The 17,348-nt window shown below is 40.2% G+C and overlaps 2 protein-coding genes and 1 non-coding gene across 3 annotated transcripts in view; 1 reads left to right on the forward strand and 2 right to left on the reverse strand.

The window, feature by feature from the left end:
• Nucleotides 1–4,289: 4,289 nt before the first annotated feature.
• Nucleotides 4,290–4,426, forward strand: LOC125617555. Its single transcript, XR_007348593.1, has one exon. It is a non-coding gene; the product is annotated as a U4 spliceosomal RNA (small nuclear RNA).
• A 5,726-nt stretch (nt 4,427–10,152) lies between these two features.
• On the reverse strand, nt 10,153–17,337 carry LOC107144041 (heterogeneous nuclear ribonucleoproteins A2/B1-like). Its single transcript, XM_048805707.1, has 2 exons — nt 17,332–17,337; nt 10,153–11,725 (listed from the first exon to the last, which is right to left on the reverse strand). The coding sequence occupies exon 2, from the start codon at nt 11,620–11,622 to the stop codon at nt 10,735–10,737; it is 888 nt and encodes a 295-aa protein (XP_048661664.1). The 5' UTR covers nt 11,623–11,725; nt 17,332–17,337; the 3' UTR covers nt 10,153–10,734.
• Slc17a5 (solute carrier family 17 member 5) overlaps nt 13,642–17,348 on the reverse strand; it is a 63,961-nt gene continuing 60,254 nt past the window's right edge. Inside the window, exon 11 of the mRNA XM_048805701.1 lies at nt 13,642–13,686. Coding sequence (XP_048661658.1) covers nt 13,657–13,686 — 30 coding nt within the window. The 3' untranslated portion in view covers nt 13,642–13,656. The remainder of the gene's footprint in view (nt 13,687–17,348) is intronic.

Here is a 17,348-nt window from a genome sequence, read left to right on the forward strand (position 1 = left end):
TTTTTTTTTTTTTTTTTTTTTTTTTTAAAGAGAGAGAGAGAGAGAGAGAGAGAGAGAGAGAGAGAAACTTTAGTATTTATTTATTTATTTTTTAGTTCTTGGCGGACACAACATCTTTGTTTGTTTGTATGTGCTGCGGACGATCGAACCCAGGCCGCACGCATGCCAGGCGAGCGAGCTACCGCTTGAGCCACATCCCCAGCCCCTCCCCTGCTATTTTTAAACGTCCCTACAGGGTAAGGAGAAAGCCATCCTTTTCATCTCTGAGCTGGTCAGACTTCCCTCTCACTGTTCCTCTGGCAAATAATACAGAGCTGAAAGCTTCTCCAGGATTTAGAAAGTGATCTTGGATAATGACTTCTTTCCATATTCCCAAAGAAGCCACCCTCTTAATGCCTTTTTTTTTTTTTTTTTTTTTTACACTGGGTCTAAATTGCTTAGGACCTCACTAAATTGCTCAAGCTAGCTTTGAACTTGTGAACCTCCTGTCCTCAGCCGCCTCCTTCCAAAAAAAAAAAAAAACCTGGAGTCTCATCTGTACTGGGCAAGTGCTCTACCACTGAGCTGCACCCCCAGGCCCAGACTTCTCAGTTATTAAAAGACCACAGGAAAGTCAGAGAATTTGTTTTGCATTTTTGAAAGACTCTTACAATCATTTATACCCTTAAGTTTGTATGAGAGAAGAAATCCTTAAGCAAGGAACATCCCGGTGCATACAGCAAAGGCAAAAGAAATCCGGGTCCTTGCACTCCAGACTCAGTCCCAGGGCCATGTGGCCTTAATAATTTCCCTGATTGCTCAGGAGACTGTTAATTTTTTAGTGTGTACTTGAAACAGAGCTATAATTGTCCACAGAGCGCAGAGGGAGAAGGTAAAGCAGTCCCCGGAGAAGGCACTGCTGAGCAAGGCGGGTTGCCATGGCTGTGCCAGGCGCTCGGCTGCGCTTGGCTGCTCACGCCTGCGGAAAACGCGGGTCGCCGGTCTGGTAATAGGGAAATGAATCATGGGTCCAGACACAGCTATCATTTTTTTAAGCTATGGGGATTATTTAGAAATCTACAGTCTCAGTTTTCTTCGAATTGTGAAGATCCCACTTAAATATTTCAGATAGCACTAAAAGTAGAAGTCCCTTGACTTTTCAGAAAGACAAAAAGTTTTAGTCATTTGCATCACCATAGATGGTTATGTTGGTACAGTTACATTAATACTTGTCATTAACCAGGAGTAGTGGTGCAGGTCTATATTCCCAGCTGCTTTGAAGGCTCAGGCAGGATTGCAAGTTTGAGGCTAGCCTGGGCAATTGAGGGAGACCTTGTTTTAAAAAATAAAAAGACTGGGTATGCAGCTCAGTCTTACAGAGCTCCTGGGTTCAATCCCCAGTACTGGAAAGACAAACAAACACTCAAATAGTTCTCAGTACTGGTTGGGAGTTCATAAAGCTTCTCATGGTAGACTTTGACTACACTTGTTCTCAAATTTTCTTTGGAATTGTGTTGGTTACTCTTTTACATAGAGAATAAATGTCAGGTGAGACTTCAGTGAGATGAAGAAAACAATAAGTTTTAATCAGGGGTTTAAACTGATAGGAATAATAATTTACATTTATTTGCCAAGTGTACAGATACATAGGTAAACCAAAAACAAGTAAATTTGGAAACTCATTATTTGCTTCATTTATACAAGAAAAACAAAACAAAACAAAACCCTAGGTAAAACCAGATTCATAAAATTAAGTTATTTATATGCTGACTCTTTCCCATGAAAGAAGTTAAACAAATTTAAGAACCTAGTGAACATGCCAGTGAGTGTTGCAGTAGATGACCATTCAGCCATATTAATTAATGTATGTATCCCAGTGTCCTTAGTAATCCAGAGACATAAAAGATAGGTCATTCACCCTCAGGAGGGCTGGTGTGGATGGTCTGAGCACAAATAAGAAATGAGTAGCTCAGTATGGCATTAAAAGTCTTCAAATCCTTCCACCCTTGAGATATGAAGTTTCTGAGTGGCTCAGGGAAAGGATGTCATAGAGGGTTGGGGGTGTCTAGGACTGAACTCAGCAACTGTCTTACTTTGCCCAGGGGAGCTGCAGGGTGAAGGGGATGAAGCACCTCATCTCTATTAAAGATAGAAGCTGATTGGTCCTCTTTCTCCCCTCTTTCTTCACTAATTTGATCTCTATTATTGTCAGTTTTGTTGTTTCTCTACCCTCTTTCCCCACCCTGCAGCTTCCTGTCTTCTCACTGAACAAAAATCACAGAAGTGCACTGGCTTAAGCTCTAAACTCAAGTATGCAGCAGGCAGTTGACTTGGTTAATTAAGGAGCTAGGTCTAGTCTACAGCTGCTACACTTGGGCCTCCTGTTTTCCTGCTTTTGTCTGATCAGGAAACCTTAGGGCAAAAACATTATTTTTTTCTCCTGGTCCTGGGGTTTGAACCCAGGGGTGATTTACCACTGAGCTGCTGCATTCTTACTCACACTTTTAAAAAATTTTTTTAGATTCCCAGCACCACAAGGAAAAAAAAAAAAAAAACTGCAAATAGCCACTGCTTATATCTATAATAGAAACTAGAGAGTTCACACTCCCTCCCACACACACTCTCAAAGGAATCTCACTTCTACTTTCAAACTCCCTTTCCAAACCCAGTTTCTAAGATACAAATCATTGAGCAAATCCTCCTTCCATACCATTTTTAATCCTATTTCCACCATTAAAATAGGCAGAGTCAAATTTTATGTATGACAATTATAGTACCATAATCTTCTTTGCAAAGTTGAAAGTGACTTACTTACATAACTGGGCATGTTGGCGGTGGCAGTGGTACACACTTGTGATCCCAGCATTGAAGAGACTGAGGTGGGAGGAGCTCTTGAGCCCAGGAGTTTGGGATCAGCATGGCAATTTAGCCAGATCCCATCTCAAATAAATAAATAGAGTAAACAAAAAGTTAATTTAGGATTAGCACTCAGTGGTAGGGCACTTGCTTGATTACCTGACATGTGAGGCCTTGGATTCCATCCCTGGTACCACAAAATAGCAACAACAGAAACAAAACCACAAGGAAAAAAAAGTGGGGGAAAGAAAAAAAGAAGTTAACTTCAAATAGTTAGGAATCAAATTTAGGCGTGGTGTCTGTAATTCCAGCAATTTGGGAGGCTGAGACAGATTGATCACAAATTCAAAGAGAGCTTTGGCAACTTCTGCAAGGCACTGTCTCAAAAAATAAAAAAATAACAGCCAGGCGTAGTTGCACAAACCTATAATCCCAGTGGCTCAGAAGCCTGAGATAGGAGGATCATGAGTTCAAAGCCAGCTTCAGCAAAAGTGAGGTGCTAAGCAACTTAGTTAGACCCGTCTCTAAGTAAAATACAAAATAGGTCTGGGGATGTGGCTCAGTTGTGGAGTGCCCCTGAGTTCAACCCCTGGTATCAACAACAAACAAAACAAAAACAAAAAAAGACCCAGGGACTAGGGTGTAGTTCCATGCTCAAGGCCTTGGGTTCAATCCCTGACACCAAAAAAAATCAAAGAAAATAAAAGCCAAATAAAAATCAAAGTCTCAAAAACACATTCTAATCCCATCACTTCATTTCTTTAACTTTCCTATGGTTTTCTTTTTCCCCTCTGATTCTCATACATTCGATTGCTTATTTCTTGCAATGCTGAAGATTGAATTCAGGACATTGTACATAATAGGTGAGCACTCTACACCACTGAACTACACCCCCAGTCCGTTTCTATATTTTCAAAGGTAGGGGAAACTGGGTGTGGTGGTTCCTTTCCGTAATCCCAGCAACTCAGGAGGCTAAATCAGGAGGATTAAATGTTTGAGGCCAGCCTCAGCAATCTAGCCAGATCTGATCTCAACATAAAATAAAAGGGTGGGGGTGCTAAGGAATGAATTTGATCAAATTACAATGTCATATTTTATGCATATACAGTTTTGTTTTTGTTTTTGGTGCTGGAGATTGAACCCAGGGTCTTGTGCATGCAAGGCAAGCACTCTACCAACTGAGCTGTATCCCCAGCCTGCATGTACAAATATGTACAAATGTGTGACAACAAATCCCATCTATGAACAACTACAATGATCCAATAAAAAATGTATTAAAAATGGTCTGGTGCTCTATATGTGTAACATGAGATGAACTGATTCTGTCATCAAATTAGAATGAATAAATAATTTAATAAACAAATAAAGGTATTGTGTAAAACATGAATAAATAGATTCTAGATGGACATCTAGAAATAGAGCTTAAACTATACCATATTTCATACCTGAATGATAGCTTTGCACAGTGGCAGTATCGTAGCCAATGAGGTTTATCCGAGGCGCAATTATTGCTAATTGAAAACTTTTCATACCTGAATGAGTTGCTAGTGATTAAAAATTCAAATGTTAAAAAAATTCACTTAGTGGGAATGGTGGCACACACCTGTAATCCCAGCTACTTAGAAGGCTAAAGCAGGAGGATTATAAATTTGAGGCCAGTGTGGGCAACTTGGCAAGACTATCTCAAAAGCTCAGTGGCGGAGCACATGCCTAGCATGTGTGAGGCCCTGGCCCTGGGTTCCATGCCCAGTTCTGCAAGAGAAAGAGAGAAAGAGGGAGGGAAAGAACCATAAAGTTCCAGATAAAAGCTTTTATATTCTTGGTGTGGAGGATACTTTTTAACAATGACACAACAGTAGCAGACATTAAAGTAAAGAAAGATGGTGGAATGAGATGGACATCATGACCCTAGATATATGTATGATTGCCCTACATTATGTACAACCAGAGAATTGAACTGTTGTGCTCCATTTGTGTACAATAAATTGAAATGCATTCCACATCATATACAACTAAGTAGAACATTAAAAAAAAAAAAAAAAGAATAAAAAGTAAAGGGAAAAAAATGACCTGGTTCTAGAGCACCCCTGGGTTCAATCCCCAGTACCAAAAAAAGGGGGGGGGGGGGGCAGTGTTATAGCTCATTGGTAGAGTGGTTAATCTAGCATGTGTGAGGCCCTGAATTTGATTCCTGGAATTGAAAAAAAAAAAAAAGGCTAAAAAAAAAGATAAAAAAGGAATAATTTCCTGACATGAAAATTCTATAAAATTCACATTTCAAGGTTCATCCATAATGGTCTATGCAGACATAGTCATGCCCGTTCATTTACATGTCATTTGTGGACTTTCATGCTACAACACTACAATTGTTCAATTGGAAAGAGACAGTATGGCCCATCAAGTCTAAATTTTTACTATCTGGCCCTTTATAGAAAAAAAGTCTGCTAATTCCTGCTATACAGAGCTTTGCAACTCAAAGTGTCCTTTGTGGACCAGAAACAAGGGGCAATCTCTGGGAATTTATCAGAAAGGCAAAATCTTAGACCCATCCCAGACCTGCTGAATTCAAGTCTGAATTTTAGCAAGTTTCCAAATGATTTGTATGCACACTTCGGTATAAGAAGCACTGCTAAAGTACTGTGCTGTTTTAGTTGAAGGGTTTGGAGAAAAGCAAGACTAGCAACTAGGAAACTAGGCAGTTTAAGGGGCTGGGGATGTGGCTCAAGCGGTAGCGCGCTCGCCTGGCATGCGTGCGGCCCCGGGTTCGATCCTCAGCACCACATACAAAGATGTTGTGTCCGCCGAGAACTAAAAAAATAAATAAATATTAAAATTCTCTCTCTCTCTCTTAAAAAAAAAAAGTTAAAAAATAAAAAAGAATAAGAGACAGAGGGCTAGGGCTGTAGCTTAGTGGCAGAGCGCTTGCCTAGGCACTGGGTTCTATCCTTAGCACCATAAAAAATAAATAAAATAAAGGCATTCTGTCCATCTACAACTACAAATTAAAAAAACAAAAATAGGAGACAGAGGTAGAAGGGACAAGGTCCAAAGACATTAAAAGAATGTCTGCCACTGGGTGTCAGACAGCAACACATTCTCGCCTCTAGGCCTCTGAGATTCCTGCATATTTAGTGCAAATTAACATACAAATCTGCATTCCCCCACCCCCACTACGGGCTCTAACTCAGGGTCTTGAGCAGGCCTTATACTACTCTCTACCAGAGAGCTACATCCTCACCTCCCAATTGCATTTCTTATGATTAAAGTGTGTTTTGCTATGGCATTTTTTTTTTTTTTTTTGTACAGGAGATTGAACCTGTGGGTTCTTAACCATTTGAGTCACATCCCAAACCTTTTCATTTTGAGACAGGGTCTCACCAAGTTGCTTGGGCCATTGAAAAGTCCCTCACTAAATTGCTTAGGGACTGGCCTTGAACTTGCAATCTTTCTGCCTCAACCTCCTGAGCCACTGAGATTATAGGCTTGTGTCACCATGCCTGACTGCCATGGCTTCTTGAATTAGCAGAAAGATACTCAAATTAGACAATACTCAATATTCTCATCTCTGTAACAGGCAATAGCTTCCATTCTGCCAGAACCTAGCCTGAAGCACTGCTATAGTAAAGTGTTTTTGTTTTGGTTCTGGAAATTGAACCCAAGGGTACTTACCACTGGGCTATATCCCCAGCCCTTTTTTACTTTTTATTTTGAGACAGAGTGTCACTAAATTGTTGAGGCTAGTCTCGAATTTGCGATCCTCTTGTCTCAGCCTCTGGGATTACTGGGATTACAGGCTTGTGCCTCCATATCCGACAGCAAACTATATATATAATTTTTTTTTTTACTTTTTTTTGGGGTACTAGGGATTGAATTTAGGGGCACTCGACCACTGAGCCACATCCCCAGCCCTATTTTGTATTTAGAGACAGGGTCTCACTGAGTTGCTTAGCGCCCGGACTTCGCTGAAGCTGGCTTTGAATTAACAATCCTACTGTTTCAGCCTCTCAGCCACTAGGATTACAGGTGTGCGCCACCGTGTCCGGCTAGCAAACTATATATATATATGTTTTAGTTGTAGATAGACACAATGCCTTTATTTTTATGTGGTGCTGAGGATGGAATGAAGAGCCTCACACATGCTACCACTGAGCCCCAGCCCCAGCCTGCAAACTATATTTTTAAGGATGATTTTACATTCATCTAACTAAAGAATGTGCTAGACTTCAAAGATGTACATTTATATATGTGTGTGTGTGTGTGTGTAACAGGACAAAATGGGTCTGGATTAAAGAGAAGATAGTATGTGAAATAGTAAATAACAAAACAACATTTTGAGCAAGCACAGGGAATGAAACAGTGATTCTAACTTAAAATTCTTGAAATGCTGGTAAGTGCACACACATACATTTTTATATATTTACATATAATGTTGTTAACTGTAATATGCATTTATATATGTATATAATATCTCTTAAATTTTTAAAATCACTGATATAAATTCTTTATTTAAACATTAACTTTGCATTATTATTTTAGGGTATAAAGATTTTCATATACATTGGACAATGTACTATGTATCTCATCATCAACTATTTTTTTTTTAATTTTTGTAGTTGTAGTTGGACACAATACATTTATTTTATTTATTTTTATGTGGTATTGAGGGCCGGACCCAGCGCCTCGCACATGCTAGGTGAGTGCTCTACCGCTGAGCCACAACCCCAACCCCCATCAACTATTTTTTATTTAAAAATATTTAATGGGCTGGGGATGTGGCTCAAGCGGTAGCGGGTAGCGCGCTTGCCTGGCATGTGTGCGGCCCAGGTTCGATTCTCAGCACCACATACATACAAAGATGTTGTGTCCGCCGAAAACTAAAAAAAAATATATATATATATTTAATATTATATTTATTTAGGCACAGTCACTTTTTTTTTTTTTTTTTGGTACCAGGGTTGAATGCAGGAGCATTTGCCCTCTGAGCCACATCCCCATCCCTTTTTCTATTTTACTTAGAGAAAGGGTCTCACTGAGTTGTTTAGGGCCTTGCTAAATTGCTAAGTCTGGCTTTGAAATCTTGGTCCTTTTGCCTCAGCCTCCCAAGCCACTGGGATTACAGGTGTGCACCACCACTTCGGGTGGCACATGTACTTTTTTTTTTTTAATTGTAGATGAACAGAATGCCTTTATTTTATTTGTTTATTTTTATATGGTGCTAAGTGTTGAACCCAGTGCCTCACACATTCTAGGCAAGCACTCTGCCACTGAGCTACAGCCCCAGTCCAGCACATGTACTTTTAACTTTACTTTTTAATAAGGAAAAGTTCAAACACATGAAAGTAGAAGTAATGAGAAAATATTTCTTCCCTGATCTTCTCTTCTCCATATACCACCCACCAAAATGCATCTATTATTAACTCTTGGAGGTCTTATTTCATCCTACTACTCCCGCCTTTCAACTAAATTATTTTTGAAACACATGGCAGGTATCGCAGCATTTTTGGGAAAAGTAATGCTGGTTTGGGTCAGATTTTAAAGGACGTATAGGATCTGCCTATACCAGGAAGAGAGTAAGAAACCTCCAAGGGGAGGGTCTGGTTTGAACCCCAGTAGGAGGGCAGGAAAATGCAAGTCCAGACCATTTGGCTGGTGGAAAGAATTTTATAGGTATTTGTGGGAAGTAAGTTTGAAAGGATGGTTCAGCTGGAATGAGGGCAACAACCATGCTTATCTTTGTGGTTTTGGTACACCTTGAGGGAGAGTAGTGCTCTGTTAGGACAAATATTACAGGAGATCATTGTTTTGGACTAAGCTCCTTTGTAGACCAGACTAAAAATCAAAATGGAGTCTCTCACACTACAGTTCCAGGTCACCAAACTGAAACTGAGCTGTTTATCTGACCTTCACAGAAGTCAGGATTAAAGGGATAAACAGCCAAACTCCAAATCAGCCAATTTCAATTGGCATGATAATGAAGTTCCATGTGCTTTAATCCTTCCACAAGAGAAGTAACCTGAGGGTAATTAATCAGTTATTTCCCCATGGTACTATCCCCCTATACAAGGAAAATAACTGAAGCCAGGTGCTGTGACACACACCTGTTGTTACCCAGATACTTAAGCCTGAGAGTGGAGTATAGCAATTTCAAATTTGAGACCAGACTGGGTAATTTAGCAAGACACAATCTCAAAAGAAAAGAGAGTGCATTGGCACAGACCTGTAATCCTGGTTGAGACAGGAGGATCACAAATTTAAGGTCAGTCTTAGCAATTTGGCTAGATCCTCAACAACTTAGTGAGACCCCTGTCTCAAATTTAAAAATTAAAAACAAACAAACAAAAAAATGCTGGGAAAGATAGCTTACCTCAGAGGTACAGTGCTTGGCATGTGTAAGGCCTCGGCTTCAATACCCAGCACTGTAAAAGAAAGGCAGGGGAGAAGAGGGAGAAAGAAAGAAATAAAGAAATATAATGTCATACACATGCCAAGTCCTCCATGGGAATTGGTCTTGTAGGGTCTCGGAAATAACCATCTGTTTTAATGCAGCTTCCTGCCCTGAGTCTCTGGTAATTGTAGACCTCACTGAATTTCTTTTTCTCTTATATTTTATTATCATATCATTATCATTTTGGTAAATAATAACATTGGACCCATGGGTGCTTTACTACTGAGTTTTTCTTTTTTTTTTTTTTTAAGAGAGAGAGAGTGGGATATCGGTGGATACCCAGGCAAGCGCACTACCACTTGAGCCACATCCCCAGCCCCATTTTTTTTTTTTTTTTTTATGTCTCAATAAGTCGCTTAGGGCCTCCCCAGATTGCTAGGCTAGTCTCAGCTTTAACTTCAGTCTCCTGCCTCATCCTGCTGAGCTGCTGGAATTACAGGCAAGCACCAACATGCCTGGCATGAAAAATATTTTAAAAATATCTTTTTAGATGTAGATAGGCAAAATACCTCTATTTTATTTTTATGTGGTGCTGAGGATGGAACTAGGTGCCTCACACATGCTAGGCGAGTACTTTACCGCAGAGCCACAAATCCAGCCTCAGTGAAGAATATTTTTAACATGTCATATACATGGAGCAAACAGCAATTTTATTTATTTGTTTATTTACTGGTACTGTAATAGTGATCAACTACAGCCCTTGCTGCTCGGCCACTGCAACTTTATTTTTAAAATTTATTTTTTAGTTATAGGTGGACACAATACCTTTATTTTTTTTGTGGTATTTTGAGGATCAAACTAGTGCCTCATGCTAGGTGATCACTCTACCTCTGAGCCACAACCCCAGCAACCACCAACACACGTGCAACTTATTTTTATTTTTTCTTTAGATTTTATTAAGTCATAAATGTACAACAGCTTCTTAACTCTACACATGCACTTATTTTTTTAAAGGAAAACGTTATGTCTTATTACATCATGATCCTGGCTAGTAGCTTTTCAAAACTTTGAGAAAAATCTTAAAGTTTTCACATGTCACTTGAAACTTACAAATTTAACATTATCAAAGAAGGAATGCTTCTACACTTACAAAGAACCGCTAGAAAGTAACAACAATTAAAAAGCTAAGTAACTGTCTCAAAGGCTTTTATTATTTTTATTTTCTACAATCCTTCCCCCACAGTAAGGTAATGTTATTAAATAATCTAATCCATTCCCAAAATGGCTCTCTGCCATCTGCTCTGGTGTCTTCTGCCATATCATTGCATATTTATGCATGACTGAGATAAGAGTTTCCTTAACATTGTTATTATTTCGATAACCTGAAGCTGTTCAGTTACCTTTGAGCTCTCATCCTCTCCTATTTATACAATGAAGCTCAAGGCAAATAGGATGAAGCTCAGTATCAGCTCCTCCCACCAGAACCCTCACTTCCTCCAGGACCTTAATTTCCTCTACCACGGGGTCCTGCTACCCAAGTTTCCACTCTTCAATAGACTATATTTAGAAGGTTGCTGGTTACAATTTCCAAAATCATTATGACTTCCACTTCCATAATTTCCTCCTCCAGAGTTGTCATAACCACCTCCATAGCCCCCACCCCGTTTTCCATATCCAGATCCTCTACCACCATAGCCTCCTCTTCCTCCTCCATAACCAGGGCTACCTCCAAAATTGCCACGTCCAGGTCCTCCTCCAGACCCATTAGAGCCATCCCCAAATCCACGTCCGCTTCCATATCCATCAGATCTTCCTCTAAAGTTGCCTCCTCTTCCACTCCTGGAACTTTGGACTTTTTGCATTTCTTGTCTAGACAAAGCCTTTCTTACTTCTGCGTTATGACCATTGATGGTGTGGTATTTTTGCAATACAATTTTGTCCACAGGATCAGGGTCATCAAAAGTCACAAAACCAAAGCCTCTCTTCTTTCCAGACTGCCTATCGGTAATTATCTCAATGGTGTCAATTTTTCCATATTCTTTAAAGTAATCTCTAAGGTGGTGTTCCTCGGTATCTTCTTTAATTCCGCCAACAAACAGCTTCTTCACAGTCACACAGGCCCCTGGTTTTCCAGATTCCTCTCTTGCTACAGCTCGTTTTGGCTCAACCACTCTCCCATCAATTGAATGAGGTCTTGCAGCGATGGCAGCATCAACCTCAGCCTTGGATGAGAAAGTTACAAAACCAAATCCTCTTGATCTTTTGCTTGCAGGATCCCTCACAACCACACAATCTGTAACTTTTCCCCATTGCTGGTAGTAGTTTCTTAAACTTTCTTCTGTGGTTTTAAAACTTAAGCCACCAATAAAGAGTTTACGGAAGTGTACCTTTTCTCTCTCCATGGCGGACTCAGTCGCTTCAGCCCGATTTCCCGCAGGCAAGTGAGATAAGAGAGATCTCTGCAGACAAACACCAACCGGACTCGTCCTGGCGCTGTAGTGAGAACTGCTGCTGAAGAGCACCTCCACACAGGACCCGCGCTGCTGCTACTGCTGCTACTGCTGCTGCTACTGCTGCTGCTGCTGCTGCTAGAGAGGCTGCCGTTCTTTTTCTAGAGCCTTCCTCCAACTCACTCCAATTTATTGTTAAAATGGACTTGCTCCTCCCTAATCTCTCCCCTCCCTAATCTCAGGGAAATGGGATTACCTTTTTTCCCCCCATGTTAGGCAGATTTATCTTGTCCTTGAGTTCACACCCACCATAGGAATGAAGTAATCCAGACTTTCGGGAGGGTATCAGAAGATCTCAGAAATGACTCTCTCCCAAATTAACAAGTGAATTATAACTCCAGACAGAAAACCTGTGGAATGTAGCCTTTGAATCACCTCTTTAAAAGTCCCTTGTTCCTGCTGATGGACAGAATCACAGCCTTTAGGACAGGTGTCCCCTGTGTTTCTCCTTTGCTAGCAAAGCAAAAAAATCGTCTCTTTTTCCTTTTTTCTCAAAACCTTGTCCTCATTATTGATTGGCATCAGGGACAAGGACCAAGCTTTTAGCAACAAAAGGAAGCTTGCTGCTGTGTTTTCAGCATGTCCCTGGCATGTTCTCAGCCCACAGACAGAGTCAATTTTCCTTTGCTCAGCCAGTTTCATGGCAAATTGGTTGTGCAAAAGAGCTGGGTACAAAGTATCCATACTTCAGTTTGTGTCCACTTGGCCTGTTGTGTATATTTTCTAGAAAATGCTGGGGTGGTATGACTGTACATTTTGAAGAAGAGTAAATGAGGGGCCAGGACAGTGACACATGCCTGTAATCCCATCGGCTCCGGAGGTTGAGACAGGAGGATTGTGAGTTCAAAGCCAGCTTCAGCAGAAGTGAGGCACTAAGGAACTCAGTGAGATGCTGTCTCTAAACAAAATACAAAATAGGGCTGAGGATGTGGTTCAGAGTTCAATCCCTGGTACCCTCTTACCCTTCCAAAAAAAAAAAAAAAAAAGAGTAAGTGAGGGAAGCTGAGCAAAGGTGGCTGAGGGAATAGACTGGCAACCAAGGATTTGGATTTAGATTGCCAAGGATTATTAAATTGAGATATAAATAAAGTTAGCTCTTGGCATGGCCATGGATTCAACAAACCATTGGGGATGCTCAATTTCATATACCATGCAAGTCAGAATGAGAAACAATGGATTCAAGGTTTTCACCCTAGAGCTACTGCAAGAGCCCCTGATACTTTAGAATAGTGTTTGTCACACTTCAGGATTCATTCACATTTCCTGGAGTCCAGGTTAAAACAGAATCCCATCACAGAATTTGTGAATTATTAAGTCCCACCCAGAATCAATACTTTGCATTTTAAAATAAAATAAAAAGGTCTGAGGATGTAGTTCAGTGGTAGAGTAGCCCTGGGTTCAACCCCAGTACCACAAAAAGAAAAATGAACCAGTGACTTGTTACCATCATGGAGGAGCCCCAGGACTACTTCAGCATACTTCCAAGCCTCATCCTGTCAGCTACAAAACCAGTTCAGAAGTGTTGTTTTCCCCAGTCATTTTGCCCTGTGTTATGAATATCCAAGTTAGTTTATGTGCATAGTTGTAATAGTTGACCAAGTATGCTTTTTGATATAATAATGTCTTTCTAAATCAAGAACACCACTACAGGGGCTGGTAGAGCACTCACCTAGCATGCACAATGCCCAGGGTTCAATCCCTAGCACCTGGAAGGGGGAAAAAAAATCAAATACCACTACATAGACTATAGGATAGTTTCAAAGAATTCATGTTTATAAAATGGATGCTCTCCAAGTTGGCCTCTCTTTGGAAAGATGGTCAAACCCTATGGGCCCCCAGAGTTCCAGGGCAGCCAATCTTGTTGGTGCTTCTTTACTACATAACTTACTTTTTTTTTCTGACTCCCTTGGTGTTGCCATTTTCCCCTCACGTGAATGTACACACTGGCCACAGCATCTGGAAAAATTGTGGTAATACAGCAGTTTGGGAACGGAACAGCAGGATTAGGGCAAGTCATGATGAGTAAGTATACTTTCAACCAGGAATATCCTACATCGTTGGAAAAATTATTACCTCTGCACTGAGATTGCTCCAGACTGCAGAGGCACACAGCTGTAGGGACTCAGATGAACCAAGAACCCATTGTGGAAGCTCAGTTGTGTTCGGCACACATAATCAGGAGTCTCTCTGTTTATCTAAATGCATACTTATTAAGTGCTTCCTCTTTGGGTATGTTTATCGTGCTTCTCCATTTCTGTATGTTCCCTAATGGCACACAAAGATTAAATTATTTTAAGTACAGCTTTGTTGTGCCAACATGCATTTATTCACTCATTTATCTGTTCATTCTCAGTCACTTGTCTACTAAACATTAATTCAATGTCTGGCACCATACTTGGGGTGACATTAGAAGTACAAAGATGGGCCAGGCATGGTGGTACAGGACTGTAATCCCAGCTGCTCCAGAGGCTGAGGCAAGAAGATCACAAGTTCAAGGCCACCCTCACAACTTAGTGAGGCCCTAAGTATTTAGTGAGACCCTGTCTCAAAATCAAAATTAAAAAGGATTAGGGATGTGGCTTACTGGTTAAGAGCCCCTGAGTTCCAAAAAAAAAAAAAAAAAAAAACAAAGAACAAAGATGAGTAGATTAAGTAGATTATAGTGTCAGATCATTAGGGCTCTCAGGGTTCTAGAGGACACAAATGTGAAAGCAGATAATTCCTACAAAGCTATAAGGAGTGACAGGCAGGTATATACAAAATACCCGACTGATGGAGCCCCAAAAAATTACCCGGAGGAGATGATAATGGACCTGGGTTTTGGGTAGGGACCCCAGTAGGGAGACTCTAATCTAGATCGAGGAAACAATGTGTATAAAGACAAGGAGGTAAGAAAGCAACTGACTTGCTCATGGCTGCCTGTGGCCAAGGAGTGGCAGCAGATGGAACTGGAAAGGTAAGCAAGGACATCAAGTAAAGCAATTGCCCACAAAACTAGATATACCTGCTTTCGCCCTGGATAATATCATTCAAAATATATTGGTTAAATATGCAATAGGAAAATTTCAGAAAGTATGACACAAATAACTGGGGGTTTTAGTATATTAATTTTAACCTTAAAGTTTATTAACCTTAAAAACAGTCATATTGTTTGAATATTATCACTGTCATAGGAAAAAGGTTAAGACTCATCAGAAGGAGATTGTTCCCATTAGACCAAACAATATAAATTTTCTCCAAGTTTGTACAACTTTCTTTTGGGTGCACTCTACAAATAGACTACATCTTAAGCTCTTTTTATTATTATAAGACAGGGTCATGCTAAGTTACCTAGGCTGGATTTGAACCTGTCATTCTCCTTCCTCAGCCTCCCAGATTGCTGGGATTACTGACATGAACCACTTTTACCTGATTTGGGACTGATTAGTTAGCTTATCAATGTTATTTTTTTTAATATTTATTTTTTAGTTGTAGTTCAACACAATATCTTTATTTTATTTATTTATTATTTTTATGTGGTGCTGAGGATCAAACCCACGGCCCTGCACGTGCTAGGTGTGCATTCTACCGCTGAGCCACAACCTCAGCCCAGCCCAGATTATCAATGTTAAAATTTCTCATTTCAAATTTATACTTTTAGTCTTGACTGTCTATAGAAAGAGGGATGTTCTCATCAAAATTTCCTTTCCTTTTACAATTTTAGTATAAATTAAGTTTATCTTAAGCACAGTCATACAGTTATTCTCTGATATGTAGCTACCAAAAAAATCTTTTTTTCATACTATTGAGTGAACCCAGGGGTGCTTTACTGCTGAGCTACATTTCCATCCCCATCCCTTTTTTTTTTTTTTTTTTTTTTGGTATCAGGGATTGACTGAGGGGTACTTAACCACTGAACCACATCCCCAGCCCTTATTATTACATTGTTGTTGTTGTTATTCTATTTTTGAGACAGGGTCTTGCTAAATTCTTAAGTCCTAGTTAAATACCTAAGGCTGGTTTTGAACTTTGAATCCTCCTGCCTCAGTCTCCTGAGTTACTGGGATTACAGATACGTGCCACTGAGACAGGCTTAGATTCTTCTTTTTTTGTAAAATATTTTTAGTTGAAGATGGACACAATACCTTTTATTTGTTTATTTTTATGTGATGCTGAAGATCGAATTCATTGCCTCACACATGCTAGGCAAGCGCTCTACCACTGAGCTACATCTCCAGCGCTCAGATTCTTTTTAGGCAGATTTCCTTACAACATTCAGATGCATTTGTGTTTAGTACAAAAGAGAAAAGGAGCTAGGCTCGGTGGTTCACACTTGTAATCCCAGCAGTTTGGGAGGCTGAGGCAGGAGGATCACAAGTTTGAAGCCAGCCTCAGCAATAGCAAGGCACTAAGCAACTCAGTGAGACCCCATCACTAAATAAAATACAAAATAGGCCTGGGGATGTGGCTCAGTGGTCAAGTGCCCCTGAGTTCAAAGTTCAATCCTTCCCCTCCTGCCCCTTCCCCTCAAAAAAGACAGGAGATGCAGTCTTTTTTTTTTTGGGGGGGGTACTGGAGATTGAACCCAGGGGTACTTAAACACTGAGTTACATCCACATCCCTTTTTATTTTTCATTTTGAGACAGGGTCTCGCTAAGTCACTTAGGGCCTCACTAAATTGCTGAGGCTGGCTTTGAACTTGCAATCCTCTTGTCTCAGCCTCTCAAATTGTGGGAATTACAGGTGTCTGCCACAAAGCCCAGTAGAATATTTCAAACATTTAAAAGTACAGCAACTAATATGTTACCAATATAACTAGCCTCTAGATTTAACAGATAGTAATTTTTCTTTTTTTAAAATTGAGCCCTCAAAGTTGAGAGCAAGCTAGGTATGGTAGTGCCTTTTCCTACAGTCGCAACTACTCCTTGGGCAATACAGCAAGATCTCCTCAAAAAAAAAAAAAAAAAAGAAAAGAAAAGAAAAAGAAAGGAAAGGAAAGAAAGTAAATAAAAAGAAACAAACCCATGAGCACTTTTTTCCTTATAAAAAGAAGTCATAACCCAGGCATGGTGGTGCATGTAATCCCAGGGTCTCAGGAGGCTGAGGCAGGGGGATCACGAGTTCAAAACCAATCTCAGCAATTTATAGAGGCCCTAAGCAACTCGGTGAGACCCTATGTCTAAATAAAATACAAAAAAGGGCTGAGGATGTGGCTCAGTGGTTAAGCACCCCTGGGTTTAATCCCCAATATCCGCCCCCCCAAAAAAAAATCACAATGTTAAACACTTACAGAATTTAATGGCTTATAAAGAATTTTACATTGTAGAAAATCACCCTTCCAAAGCTGAGGAATATTAAGAAGGTATTTTAAAGACTAGAAAACAGAGCCTTAAGGAGGCCTGTGACTTGCCCACTGTACCAGCACTGAGTGACAGATCTTTGGCTAGAAGCCACATAGATTTTCACTATACCACGTAGTCTTTTTTTTTTTTTTTTTTTTTAGCACTGGGGATTGAACCCAGGACCCACACATGCTAGCAAGTATTCTATCACTGGGGTGACCTCCCTAGACCTCCACATTACTACTTTTGACTGACTGGTGCATGGTGTATTCTCTGAGACAGATTGGAAGAGTGTCT

The sequence above is a fragment of the Marmota marmota genome, unplaced genomic scaffold (assembly GCF_001458135.2).
Source record: "Marmota marmota marmota unplaced genomic scaffold, marMar, whole genome shotgun sequence".
Taxonomy (NCBI): domain Eukaryota; kingdom Metazoa; phylum Chordata; class Mammalia; order Rodentia; family Sciuridae; genus Marmota; species Marmota marmota.

Bases quoted from the DNA above. Each gene is read 5' to 3' on its own strand.
- LOC107144041 (XM_048805707.1), bottom strand. From the start codon at position 11,622: ATGGAGAGAGAAAAGGTACACTTCCGTAAACTCTTTATTGGTGGCTTA.